Here is a 15,043-nt window from a genome sequence, read left to right on the forward strand (position 1 = left end):
ACAATGACTGTTGTCAGGAATGGAGCAGAGTTAGTGTGACTATGGAATGGGGACACAAAAACATGAGACAAGTTGCCTTCTGCAGCTGGAGGCTGGTTCACATCATTGATTTCCCTCACTTCAGCTCAAGCTGGCAGTTTCTGCCACAGCATTCTACATTTGCCTGGTACATTTTTGTGTCCTTACTTTTAACACAATCTCCACAACTCATGTGACCTGAGTTTCTCCTGCTGGACAAGACAATGTTGAGAACATTTCTAAAACTAATGCAGCTACTGCTTCTGCTCAGTGTGAAGCCAGCTGTGCTACAGACCTTCCTGTTCTGATACACATATGGATTAGGAGGACCAAAATTGCTGCCTTGTCAGCAGCACCTCTGCCTGCAATGTGACTCCTGTAGGTAATGCCTTAACCAGATACAGAGTGCATTGTGGTGAATACATTTCTCTGCCTTTTTGAGAAAAAACAACATTGTTTGCTCTTAATGACCTTAGTAACTTTTATAACCTTCTTTTACTTGGAAATAAAATTTGTTTGTCATCCTTTTATCTCTGAGGGTGTATTTACAGCTTTCTCTGACATGAAACAGCAAAGGAAAATGCTCTAGTGACTCTAAATCACACTCATTCAATATGCTTTTGCTCTGCTCTTTGTTATTTCTGTCTGAACTGAATCAACTTATCTTTCTGATCTCTTTCTTTAGGGAAATCCTTTCTTCTTTAATCTTATTGATTTCCCTCTTGTACCCTATCTGATTGACAGTAGGTTAACTGGGCATTATATTTAAGACAACACATGCCTTTAATGAAAGTACAGTGCAAACACCATAACTTAATTTCATGACATCCTTTCATCATTGGAATATAAAATAATTGCATCTGGTCATCTTATTTTCTTGATAACATCTTAGAACTTGTCATCAGTGTTTTGTCACAACTACCATTTCCTTCTACCTTATTTTCACACAAAGCAACCTTGGAGAATTACTTGGGATTAGCTAATACTGTTTTAAACCTTAATTGAAATAGGAATATATTTATCACCTGTTCCTTCTTGGGGGCTTTAGGGAACACTTTAGACTTCACAGCAAATTTGTTTTAGCAAAAAACCCAAACAAACCCAGAAAATTTATACAGATTTTGTAACCTCAATTCTACACTAAGTCTCTTCAAAGCACATAACATGTAAAAAAATAAATCAATTACAATACAACACTGCAATCTATAAATGAAGAGGTGACCTATTGACTTTCTTAGGTGGAAGCAATAGGCATTACTAAAAATCAGCAACGATTGCAGTACCAACAAAATACATAAAGATGGCCTGTTGCTCACTTAAAACCATTCACTAATATAGTCCAAAGTAGTTGAAAGTGACTGCAAGATAAACCTGTCTCCTACCCTCTAGTAACTAATCTGTCTGGTGTTTTTACAACTGGTCTTGTCTGTCTCTGCTGGCACGCTCTGAGACCCCTGAGCTCTCGTCTGTGTGCAGTGGTCAGTGAGTGCAGACCTCACTGTGCCTCAGAGAACATTGCCAATCAGGAATTTTACCAAAAACGTGACATGGAAATTTTACCATGAAAACTGAACGTGCCTGTTAATAATATGAAAAGCCTTTAAACAGATAGTTGCCAAGAACCACCAACCATTGCAGTAACAGAATCTGACAATTTACTTAATTTTATATTTTTCTACCTTTTTCTTTACTTGATGCAGGGGAAGAGGGATTGAAACATTCAGACACTGGACATAGGAAACCAATCCATGCACTCAGCATAAAGGAGACCTAATATCCTTTCCTATCTTCTAAATTCCTTTGCAGACAGACTCCTCTCTTTGTGGAGTTCATTCACAGAACATAGGCACATTATCTTCTCTCTTCACTCCAGCAAAGCTGCTTTTCTATAAACGTCTGGCAGACTTATAAAACAAGGGTATCCCCATCACCCATAAAATAATAAGACAGATAAAGGATGTGCCTGATTTTAGAAACTTTTCCACAGAACTTGGAACTATATAGCACAGAAAGAAGTCATTGCAGTCTGGCTTTGCTTTTTTGTAGAGTTATGAAAAGTTTCAACTGCTTGTAAGAGAAATGCTGGTGTTTAACAGCTCCCCAGGCCTCCTCTCATTTTGGAAGCAGTTTTGTTTATGCTGAAACCTGCCCCACAGAAAAGCAAATTATTTCAAACCAATAAATGACACAAATGAAAGTAGCAAAACAAGTTGACTTTGTCAAGTTTCATTAAGGTATTTATATCTGCTAATAGAAAAGCCAGATATGATTTCTGCTTCTATCTTGGATAGAGAAACATGCTGCATGAAAAGCAGACTATCAGGAAGGTTCATTTCTTTGAAGAGCTGGGTATGAGGTCTGCTGCATCTATTTGCCTGTGAAAATTGAGTCCTGTTTGTAATAGTTGGCACTGAAAAATAATAACCTGCAGTGCCTTTCCCATAAAGTTGTTTCAATTTCAATAAAATTAAATTTTTCCCTACTACCAAAGACCAAAATTAAAATCTTCTAGTGATCCAACAGCTGCTTTTTTGTTTGTGTGCCAAATAGTGTCCTTAAATGGGATGTCACAAAGGGAAAAAATATCCAGCTTACAGAGTAGCATATGACATACATGTCCAGTTGTGATCACCCAGAATTCCGTTCATCCTTCTTTATTCCCATCCACCTTCACACAAATATTCTTCTTTTTGAGGGGTTGCTTTAGGATAAACAGTGTCTCTCTCACCTGAATTACCTCACTTACTACTTTGAGGTCTTTGTTTAAATACCTTACTCATTTAAATCACACAGCTTGTTGCACTGGATCTTTCTGGGTGAACAGAGGAATAAATTACTAGAGTTTGGAAGCCTCATGACTTTTCCTGTGTAAAAAAAAATTTCCACGAGGTGAGCATAATTTCACCTTTAGCTTTTTCAGTAGCAAACCAAAAAGAAAAAAATAAAAGGCTTAATTTCCTTTGATGGAGCTCATTGTTTTCACAGTTGGGTTTAATTTTGGGGTTGTTTCTGTTTCTTTCCTTGTTTTTCTTAATATTTAGGTGACCAGTTTTACTACTTACATCTGTCTAGAGTGGATTAATTAAAAAAAAAAAAATCTTGATTATTTATGTGGGGTCAAACCAAAAATTAAGTGTCAGAAGAGGCTGGTGGATGACAAGGAGATGTCTCAGTCTACATTCATTATGCAGCTAGGTAGAATAGCAACAATTTCACCTTCAGGAATACAAGCTGAAAGGCCAAAGTACTCAAAGTACCACCCCTGCTGCATGTATCAAGAAATCCAAAGGCACAGGCCTTCACTCTATAAACTGAATTGTACCTGCAACTGTTATTAGCCAGTTATGCAGAGAAATGTACAGACACAGCAAGCAGCACCTCTGTAAAACAAAAGAGAAAATTACAGCTCATGCAATAAATATTCTCTCCATTTAGGCAGAGCTACTTGTCCTTCACTTATTTTCTCACACTGCTGACAAAATAATGAGAAAAACTCCACCCTTTTCACCCTTATGTCCACAAAGGGATTGACAGTTTCTTCCATCTGACCCCACGTGGCACTACTTCATGTAAAAATAAAAAACAAGATAGAGAGGGAACTGCCTTCAATGGGCTCGAGTACAGGATTTCCAAATGCTATGCAGGAGCTATATTTACCATACATTGTCTATCTCACTTATTTAGGGTGTGTTTAAAGCCTGGCAGAGCAGCAATGATTACTGGATGAACATAAATCTACTAGTAATAGCACTATTCCTAGCCTGGAAAACCCAGGCAGTCCCAGAAGAGCCCTTAACACATTTCTTCCTCTCGAGTAAATCCAATGCAAGGGTCAACAACTGTGAAGAGAGAGCCTGTATGGCATATGCTCTGTTATTGAATTTTTGTAGCAATATTAAAACTGCAGCACAGAATAATTTCTAAAGATTCACTGAAGCAAAGTGTAAAATGTTGTCACTTTTCCCACCAATCAGATATTTTCCCTCCCAGGAAGATACCACATTTATTTCTGTTGAACAGCTTTTAACTTAGACCTAGCAACATATTTTAAGGCTTCAGGTTTGGGCATACATTTTGCAATTAAAAACCAAACCAAAACACCCCCAACAAAACAAAAAACCCACTACACAAATCTCCCCGTCCCCCACCCCATAAACCCTAACAAAACCCCCTTGTTTAAGCTGTATGTAAATTTAAGGCACTGCATAAAATATTAAAATGAAATTCAGTAGGCACTGGCATACTAGGACATTTTGCATTTGGAGGTCTCATGCATTTGTGACTTCTAAGACATTTTTTCTGGGAGATCCAGGCAACTTGAGTTCTCATATCTTGCTCTTTCAAAAGGCCAGTAATTTCACCACTCTTGCCCAATTCAAAAACATGAATCATTCCACATAAAGGAGACACTGGATGCAAAAATGTACCAGTTACTTATAAATCTCAGCCGTATTTGTATTTAAGGGTGAACTCAGATTCTGTGGTTTTAATCAGTAAAAAACTTCCTAAAGTACAGAAAACCCTCCTATGAATCCGGAAAAAATTTGACACTATTAAAAACCTTTTTTTCTCCCAGTCCTTTATTTAGAGTAAGAGGCAAAACCTGGAAACTTTTGAAAACTGCATCTCATTAAGCTTCCTGTCATGCTCTCTGATCATGTAGTTTCACACTAAATATTTCTTCAATGCAACAAATTTAACATGTAATGTTATACCATATTTCATACATAGTACATAGTATGTTACTCCATTTTTGAACCAAGATTAAAGGTGGAAAATGCTTGTAACAGCAGCTATGCAATCATCACAAATAGTCTGAACTTTCAATAAGTACAGAATCCATTTGTGAATCCTGTCGTAGATCTAAATAGATTTCCTTTAAATACCCATAGGTGGTGCTGAAATACCATTGTTCCTTTAAAAAGCAGCAATCACAAAGTAACTGTAGCACAGCTACCCACTAAAATGGGTATTACTCCTGGTTGTGCAGATTTACCTCAGGGAAACATAGGTGAATCACAATTTGGGTGCGTTATTAGTGTTTTCCTCAGGCACTTACCACAATAGATTTCCCTCATATGGTCATGATGCCTTATAGCCAAGACTGTAGTTGCAAAATATGAGGCTATTTTTTTAATTGATGGAAATACCCAATAAAAACAACTGGCACTGTGAAAATGTAGCTGTCATGAACATGGCATAACTACAAAGGAAAAGAAACATAAACATGTTTTGCCAAGAATTTCCCTTTCAGGTTGCACAGTTCACCCTGATAATCATAAATTTTGCCATTCAGTATAAATAATGACACTGAAGCTACTAATAATAGTTGTCTGGGCATCAGCCCAGTTTGCTGAAATGAAGCAGAACTAACTGGCTTCTCCACAAACATATAATGGAAAGGAACAAAATCTTTGCCAGGCATAATTAACATGTGGTAACATGGTAATCAATACCAGATGAATCCATACTTTCTGGTTTCAAAAAATGCATAATAAATCCACACTGGTGCTTATTTATAGAGAAACTGAAGTGCTAGCAATTACGAACATAGTTTATGGTAAATGCCATAGCTTGAGCCATTTCCTGTAATGCTAACACTCAACAATTTCCAAATTCTATTCAGCCTTGTAAAACATCAAACTTGAGAAAACAAGTTACAGTAACAAACAAATTTAATATTTCTATAATTTTAAAAACATAAATAGTGCACAGTAAAAAAATTGTGCCATCAAAAAATTTGTATAAATAATGAAGTGCTTATGAAGTTTTTGAACAAAGGTTTATGCACATCACATAAAACAACTGAATGATGTGAAACGTGACAGTTAATGGACCATTTAGTCCCCGAATACCTCTCTGGCCATTTTAAAAGTCAAAACATGCAGAACACCAAACTGCCTCTCCCTCATCTTGCACCATAAGCTACAAGTCACAAAAGTGTTTTTCCTCAGTGCATTAGAAAACCCACAAAACACAGAAAGCTACACTCACCCCTCAATTCTATCCCCTCAATTTTTCTCTCAACAAGAGAAAAAAAAAATAAGACTAATACATTAAGTTCTTAAAAGAATGGGAAAATTTCTAAAACCAATAAAATATTTATTTATTCATTCTCACATTGCTTTAGTTGCAAATTTTAGCTACTTTCAGAAAACAAACAAACAAAATTAGGTTGCACGGGAAGTAGAATTCACAAAGAAAGGAGGCCTTTACACTGCATTCCTTCACAAAAGTGTACATCACCCTTTCACTCAGCATGTTCTTTTGATTAAGATATAATCCATGTTTTCTTTTTTCCCCCCACCATATTCCAGGCATTCCAGCTTCCTTGTAGCTAATTTTGAAGTTTAAATCCAGTACAAGGTGACTAAGATGCAGTAAGGCAGTGCAGCATACACAGACAGGTTTAAAATGGGATATGAAATCCAGAGACCTTGCTGCTGCTTCACAGCTAAGGCAGACTCTTGCTCTAGACATACAAGGAGATTATCTTCAGGCCTAGTTCAGAAATGAAAATAAAAACAAATATTAATTTTGTCAAGGCCATCTCACTGAAAAAAGCTGCAAGCCTACACAGGATGAACAACTCAGTTATTTCCTTTGGAAAATCTTCACCCATATTTGACCACTTCTCCCCAGAGCTCTTTTTGGATTACAGGGCGCTGTTAGTCTTCAATGTTGCTTCTTAATGTCTTCCTGAACTTGTGTCACATATTTTAGTAGGAAAAACTGGATTAAAAATTGGTAGTAATAGTGAAAAATAATTCTTGAGAAAAACACAAGTAATGTTTACCATCTATTTTCTGATCTTTGGCAAACTTTTAGACTCACTTCTAGATTTATAGAACTGATTTAAGTTGCCTAAAGAAGCTGCAAAAAAGTGGAATTCCTTTGAATAAGAACAGTTTTAGTACCCCAGCAAAAGGTAGACAGCACAAGTCAGACACATTGTGGTTAATGTGTAAAATTAAACTTAATTATACCTCTATTAAGTAGTTTGATTACACAGGGAGTGTTTAAGCTAACAAGAACAAGTTCTTAGATTAGACAAGGGAGCTTTATTTGGCAACATTTTGATTAATTCAAGTTGTTAGGAAAAGGACTTCAAACCTAAGTAGTACAAGTATAGTGCTAATGAATGCTATGACATGGATCAATCATTCCATAGGCAGACAGCAATGCATCCAAATGCAGGCATTTATAATGATATATTTGTGTTGAGATTGTAGTTCAATATTGTCACCAGAATCAGAAAATCTGAGACAAAATTATTCAAAAAAAAAGTAAATTTAAAACCCTACTGACTCAGAGTTTCAGCTGAACTTGACAGGTGCATTTTACAATCACCATATTTCAAGGTTGCTCCACTTGAAGGTTTAGTAAACTAATCAGAATGACCTGGTGGTGGTCTGGTCATACCTACCCAGATAGCCTAGAAGGTCCTCTTGGCAGGGGAATGGGCACTGGGTGATCTTTGTCTTCCAACCCAAACCATCCCATGCCAGACTGGAAACCTGGCTCAATAATGTGTTTTATCAGTTTAGCAATAAGGCAACTCTGAGCTGGCAGCTACATTCCAAAGCCACCCTAAAAAGTGAGATGCCAAAACTCCTCATTTGGCCTATTCTGTGTACCCTGTCTCTGACAGGGGACTATATTTTGTACATCCAGATACATTCAGGGTGGAAAAGAAAACATATAGCACATATGTAGCCATTCATCTGAGAAGCTGAGGGGAAACAAGACAGTAACTGCAACCAGATTTGAGTTGTCAACACTGAAGTTGAAGCTTTATCTAAACTCTTGTTGATTTTCATGTTATAAAAGAACCAGTGATCTCATTTGTTGAATTCTCACTGCAGACAGCTCAGACAGGATATTTCATTCACTACTTTGGTTTTTTGTGTCCCCTGAACCTGCTTGCTACTGGCAGGAATTATTCCTTCTGTATGCTAGGGCTAGATCTGAACCTCGAGTTTGTTTTGCCTAGCTTGTATTGCCAAAATCCAAGTCAAGATCCCAGCTCTATTGACAGCTGGTCTCAGGAGCAGCTACGTATCTGTGCTGGGAAACCAGCATATTTTCATTCTTGGGTCTCTGTATCGATGACAGGAGCCTCAAGGAGGGTTGTACCTCTCCCCTGGGAGCTGCATTAAAGCTGAAGCTCTTACCCATGGCCCCACCTGAGTAGCACTGCAGCAGCTGTGCCTGTGCCCAGACACTGAACCCAGCCCAAACACAGATTTCTCTTGACCTCAGACCCAGCTCATCACCATGCAACATGCCTGGCCAGCATGGGGCTGTTTCTGATCCTGGTTATTTTCCAGACCTGACCACAGCCACATTTTGCTGACTTGACATCCCAGATTGACCTTGAACCTGACTCACAACCTCACTTTTCTGATGATCCAGGCTCCTGGCTGGCCCTGGCTGCCATTATGACTGCCCTGCTTGTCTTTCCCTCATACTGTGGGATTGTCAATTCCCTTGCCCACCTTACTGTGCCTGGTTTCTCTTCCCTTGGGGAACAACCTGCCTTTTCCTCCTCCTAACAATGCAGTACATGTTTTCTTGAAGGGATGCTGCATTTCACAGCTCAAATGCTTATCACAGTCTAAAAACTCTCTGCCTCCAAAAGGTGGACGTCCACCTACATTTCCCAGCCTCCTACACCCTGCTTTTTCCTTGTCACTCAACTCACTGATGCTCAGTAAAGATAATCAACAAGCTTGTTCAGAGAAAAGGGAGGGGATCATCTAGCCAGTGGATGTGTGAAGGGGGGAGGAGGGAATAGGGACTCTCTCCCCTTTTGCTGACAGTGAGTTGCTGCAGCTTTAGCAGCATCGCTTTCAGTTTTCTTATTTCACAGCACACCTTAATTCTCTATTCACCTTTAGTTAACACCTAATTCTCAAATTTGCAAGCCCTCATCCACCCGCTATAAAAATCTTTAAAAAAAACCCACTCGTGTTTTAAATACAATTGCAGCTGAAAATGACCAGCAAACATGCCTTTCTCACCTTCCTGTCCCCTCTAGCACAGTAACTACCTCAGTGTTTTTTGGAGATTTTTGCCCCCTTATTGCTTTCAGAAATATCATGGAACTCTCACCTACCTTTTCTGCACACCCCCATACTCCAGAGTCACTACATGACTATCATCAGCAATAAAACCCATAAGTCGTACTCCTCTCATCAGCCCCCCTACTACCCTACCTACACACAGGCTGTTTATAGATATCAGCTGCTCAGTCAAGGAATCTCTATCAGCTGTTACAAATAGCTCACTGAAAATGACAACCACTGTGTATTTATTTTTAAAAAGAATATTAAATAAGAGATATAAATGCTGTGCCATTTTATTTCCAAGTTCACATTGGCTTATGATGTTTTTCAGGGCATGGGAGTGGAACTCTCATTACTCAGGTAGGGGAACACCAAACTGACTGCAAGAAAAACAGGCCACATTTCTGGGATAGACTGCTTGAAAATGAATCCTCTTAAACCATTCTACTGAGTCATTACAGAACAAAATAGCTACTGTTCACTACAGAACAATTTTACCAAATTTAAAAATGGAATTTATTCATCAAGTTACAACCTGGAAGGATTTTACTTCTATCCAGTGTTAATCTCAAACTGAAGTTTGAACTTTTCTGAAACAAACTTACTGTCCACAATCATGCCTGTTAATGGCAAAGCAGCACAACACAGAAGAAAAATAATATGACAATTTCAATTTTAGCCTATCGTGGCAATATCTTAAAATATGCATAAAATTCTGCTCTCCAACTGTGACACAGCTATTTCTCTTGAATGAAGTTACAGCTCATACTGCTGGTGAACAAATAACTCTTTCCACTGCTCATGTGCCCTTTCTCTGAAAAGCCTTGAAAAGGTTACTGTCACAAAAAGAAAGCCAAATCTAAGCAAGACAAAAAACGAAGCCAGATAAGAGCTGCTGAAAAACCATACTTTTTTTCTTTCTACTCAATAAATCCATGTTTTAGTCAGTCTGGCCAATTTTGGTGCCTAATTTTGCAAAGCACTATAGTCCTAAGTGAATAAGATTCCATAAAGGGAGAGCAAAAGAAAGGATCAGCCCATATACTCAGGCCTCAGGGCTGGTCAGAAGTGACTAAGTCAATGTTTATCAATTTGTATGTATTTTTATAGGGGGAGAAAAACAGGCAAAGACAAAGCAGTAACCACTATGCAACAATTATCCTTTTACAACTTTGTCCAGCACAATTTATGAGAACTCTGCTAAATTAATCTGTCATTATCTAACCATTTGATCTTCAGTAACCCCAAAGAACAAGAGAAAGTTTGAGCAGCAGTGACTTTCACAGGCCAGCCTGGAGGGAATGGGAGTTGCATGGATTGCCTTGGGAACTGCTAATACTACAGGAAAGAAAATCCTGGGCCTTAAACACATGGCCTCATCAATATTCTAAAAATGGTTTTACTCCCACTCTTGGAAAATAATAAATGCTTTGCTCTATTATAATAATTAACCACATCCAATGCACAGTTCTGCTAAACACACACAGCATTCACATCTAGTCTTTCAGGACTAGGAAGAGAATAAAACTGCCCTTATGTTGCATCTGATGATAACTGAAATTTTCATTCATTCTATCATTTCCCATTAACCAGGCTGAGGTCAGACTGTTGTAACATTATGTTTATGGACACAAAAGTTACTTTTTGTACTTGAAATGCTCACAAAAGCCTATCTAAAGATGTTAAACTGTTCAAATATTCATGTGGGTTATTGTTTATTTTTTGGTTTTTTCTTTATTATATCGACACCTAGACAAAAAGGTGTTCTCATACCCAAACCAGAAGCGTATTTTTCATACCTTCAAAGAGTTTCCTTAGCAGTTTACGTAGGTGGCAAACAGATGCTGCTACCCTAATTTATTCATAACACACTGTGATGATATCTAGAGAAGCATGGAGCAAACTTGCATGACTTCTACCATCCCTTATCTCTGCTGCAATTCATACTGTTCTGCTTTGCAATACCCAAAGAGCTCTTTGGAATACTGGCAGCTACTAATGAAAACATCCCTTTCCTCCTCCTTCTGCCTCAGAGAAGCTAACAGCTTTCATGAGGTACAAAGCAGAACAAAAACATTGTTTCTGTAATCGCTTCGTTAATAACTTATTCCCAACCACACACAGTTCTGCTTTCTCTCCTATCAGGATGCAGCAGACGCTACAACTCCAAATTATTCAAGAGTTTCATTAGTTACTATCCTCATCAGCTGGGCCACTGAACACAGTTAGCAAAGTTTGTCACAGCAAAAAAAAGGCGGTGTAAGTTGCACCCAGGACTTCCAGTATTTCAGAAAGCCTTATTTCCATGCGAACCTGACTTGAAAACGGGCACGGCACATCCAGTTCCTGCCGTTTCCATGGGCTTTTCCCACCTGCTGTGGCTGTTCCAGGAGCTCCTCCACGGGCACGTGCTGAGCGATGAGCAGCACCAGGCAAAGATAACAAATAAAGACAGACTCAACATAAGAGTAAGCTATTAGTTTTTCCACATGCTTAGTAAAAGGTTGCTGAATAATATTGGTAAATCACTCTTTGGCCCTGCTCCTTCCACAGAACTGTGTTCACCTGGAAGGGAGACTGCTGGACTTCAAGCCACCTTCATTCTTAAATTAAACTAACAAAAACAAACCAACAAACGGAGAAAATACCCAGACCCCCACTAAGAACACAAGCCAAACCTTTTTCTTGGGAGTTAAGAGCAGCAGCTCCCACAGAACCCCTGTTCGGAGCCGGCTGTAGGACTATGGGGAAGCGCACGCCGGCCCCTCTCGCCTCATGAACCTCGCGCGCCGCTCATCTGCAATTAATTCCTGTAATTAGCCCGGGGCGGGAGAGCATCCCCGGCTCCAAACCGCCCAGCACTGTCCTGTCTTCTTTAGAGAAGGATGGGACAGATCCCGTCCCTGAGGGAGCCAAGAGCGGCTGCGGCTTCAAAGCCCCCACCCCCGGTCACAGCGGCACTGCCTTGCCTGTAGGGCTTAATGCTCCTCAGATCGCTGGGACCAAATGTTGGGATAGGGGGAAAAAGAAAAAAAAGAAAAAATGGCAAGGCAGAGACCTCTTTCTCAAAGGATTAAGTGTTACTTTACAAAGAATCAGGGTTTCAAAGATCAGAATAAGACTGGTTTGAATCCTGTGTTAAAGAGGTTTTACAAAGAATAAGAGAACAAAGACTACTAAAGTAGTCACCCTGCACTCGATGTGGCTCAATGTGACTTATCCTGATGCTACTGCTTTCATCTGAGTGTCTGAGCCATAATTAGCTCACCTGACAAGACTATCAACACAGCAATCAGCACAACCTATGCCCCTGACCATGCCCCAACACAAGCTGCTCCTGCAAGCACGTCTCAGGTGACACCACTTAGCACAGCGGACTGCAGCCCTCCACTGTCTGATGAATAACTGGTGTTAATGATACAAGTGCTCAGTGATTGGATTTCATACATTCCTTAGAGCTCTAATAACATCTCGTTATGGTCATAGTTGCAGTCAGTTTGGCTCCACTATGTAGGTGATATTCTCACAACGTTCTCTGGTTTTTCATAGTGTTCGAAGCACATTCTGATGCAGGCCAGCTCTGATTAGAAACAGTTTGGTGGAGGAGTATTCCAGAGGTAGTTAAATACCATTCAGTAGAATTAATTTCATCTAGTTCTTGAACAACATATTTAAAATCCCTTTAGCACTTATTGCTTCCTCCATTTTTAATAGTGCTCCTGGGCTTGATTATTTCTCCTGCCCACGCAGGATGATCCCCAAAATATTGGAGATGATAGCAGAAAATTTTCTTGCTCATTCCCTTCTCTGTTTTCATCCACATCTTGTCCTGTCTGAAAAAAAGATAACACTCATGGGTTCTTTTGTCTTGAGCAAAGGCTTTATTTCCATGTTCACAATTAGAAATATTTTCAGATTAGTGAGAAGATTTTGGTGGGAAGCTGTGGTTTACTTCAAGAAGCAGAGTTTGGGTAAGGCACTGAGGTGTGTCAGTGAGAAAGAGCTGAAGGGTTTGGGTTTCCTTGGTGGAGTCCAGAGGAGTTTGCAGTGAGAAGAATGGTTTGAGCAGGAGGAACTGGGGTGGTAGTACAGCGTTTGGGCAGGAAATACTGAGTTACTCACAAAACCATTTGGGTGACAGCTGGTACATAATAGATATAAAGAACATGCCAGCTAATTCACTGGGCAAAAAGGGCTAAAGAATTAGGTGAGAAATCCAACAAATCCTTTGGGTGAAGGAGTACCATGGAAAAAGACAGCCCTTGAATGAGGAGCAATTTTAGCAGGAGTAAAATCTGAGGAAAATCTTTACTATAAAGCTGAAAAAAGATAAAAGTTAGTGTGTGAGGGGGTAGGTTGAAGCTGGTAAGTGTATGGAGCAGGAGATAGGATAAAGATTCCAGTAGGAAATGCCAAAGCAGCTTTCTTGACTACTGCTGACGGTTGTTCTGGGTGCTAAGAAAAATTCCTTAGAGCTGAATCAAGGGCTATACCTCATGGTTTGAGACAGGTTAGAAAAAAATAACACTGCATCAAGGAAAGAAAACAATCTTCACAGACTTTTCAAGACCACCTGGGAACAAGAGTTTTGAATTACACTTAGAAAAGCAATAATTCCTAAAAAATTGAGAAAGTAAATCTTAAGCTCCCAACTTAAACCTTTTTATTGTTTTGTATCCTTACAGCACAAGAACAAATATGGAACTGAGACAAAATTTTTGAGAAAACAGAGCAAATATGTAGAAAGGAGAACAAGGGCTCCTCAAGACATGAGGAGCCCTTTGAAGGACAGAGCAATATGGACAGTTTTGTAGACAGGGTGAGAGATGCCTCTTTTTTGTGCCTTGGTTTTGGCTGCTTTAAGGAGCAGGACAGAAGGAAGACTCGGGAATGATGGAAGGAATTAATTCTTGGTTTTCCTTCTGGTACCACCACTTCCCCACTCCTAGAAAGTTTGCTCAGTCACAGACCTCTGTTCTCTGCCTTGTTCCTGATCAGAAGATGAAGTCCTGCCCGGGGGGCTCTGCAGCTGTTCCCAAGGGTAAAGGAGTGGAAAGCACTGCATAAGCAATGAGACAAATATCTTGATGGCAATAATCATATGTTCAAAAAAACAAACAAAAAAATTCAAGCAAGTGTTTCTGGCAGTAATGTACTGGTATAATGGATTCCTGATTTATTTACCATACTTGCTACTCACTTTCAGCTCTAGCAAGAATCAATAACCCTTCACACAGAGACTCCATACAAATTCTCTTCACAGGGACCACATCCATAAATAGTATTTGTTTACAGCTATATTATAGAGATGTGAGTAAAATATATTATGGCATTATTCATAAAGCCTGTAGGCCACATAAAACAAGCAGAACTCTCAGTTGTGTCACTTTCCATAACTCAGGCTCTGAAAAGCATGACAAGGTTCATCAATTCTTGTTAGTCCCAGTATTAAATAATGTATGAACATGTGAATAAACAAAAAAAATCCAGGTTATTTTTGTACATGCAAAGTATGCATTTGAGTCCTAAAAGCTTTATTAATTTATTTTCTTTATTAAATCTTACTCAGTGTGTGCTCACTCTGTTTTCCTGATGGAAACCAGTGGCATAATGTAATTATTTTCAGTCTGGCCAGCAGGTTACTGAAAATTATGTTACCAACCAGAAATTATACCCAGTGTAAGCCTCCTGTTTAATTTGAGGGTATTTTTCCTGTGTTTTTTAAACATCTACAAAGAAATGCAGGGAAGAATAGTAATGATATCTTCAGTAGCAAGGGAGTTGCCAACACTTTCCTTTCTTCTATTTCAAGTTTGATTCCATAGTCTTAACATTCTGCTTCTTAAAAACTGGTGGGTATCTTGAGAGGTATCTAACAAATCCCTAAATGGTATTACAACCAGGAAAGACTATCAGCCTCCAGCATTTTGAGCTGGAGCATAACAGTCATTTTGTTT

General features: G+C 39.0%; 1 protein-coding gene across 5 annotated transcripts in view; it reads right to left on the reverse strand.

Moving 5' to 3' along the window:
• The window catches only part of TFPI (tissue factor pathway inhibitor), a 68,498-nt gene extending 56,263 nt beyond the window's left edge, over positions 1 to 12,235 (reverse strand). For 3 of the 5 annotated variants that reach the window (XM_069021929.1, XM_069021928.1, XM_069021927.1), the window contains exon 1: positions 11,765 to 11,883. Coding sequence is in view for 2 of the 5 variants with exons in the window: in XM_069021924.1 (XP_068878025.1) it covers positions 11,400 to 11,445 (46 nt within the window). In the remaining 3 variants the exon portion in view is untranslated. Of the gene's footprint in view, positions 1 to 11,399; positions 11,498 to 11,764; positions 11,884 to 12,144 lie in introns of those variants that run through there. The other 2 variants (XM_069021924.1, XM_069021931.1) reach the window with 2 other exon arrangements.
• Positions 12,236 to 15,043: the final 2,808 nt, after the last annotated feature.

The sequence above is a fragment of the Aphelocoma coerulescens genome, chromosome 7 (assembly GCF_041296385.1).
Source record: "Aphelocoma coerulescens isolate FSJ_1873_10779 chromosome 7, UR_Acoe_1.0, whole genome shotgun sequence".
Classification (NCBI taxonomy): Eukaryota; Metazoa; Chordata; class Aves; order Passeriformes; family Corvidae; genus Aphelocoma; species Aphelocoma coerulescens.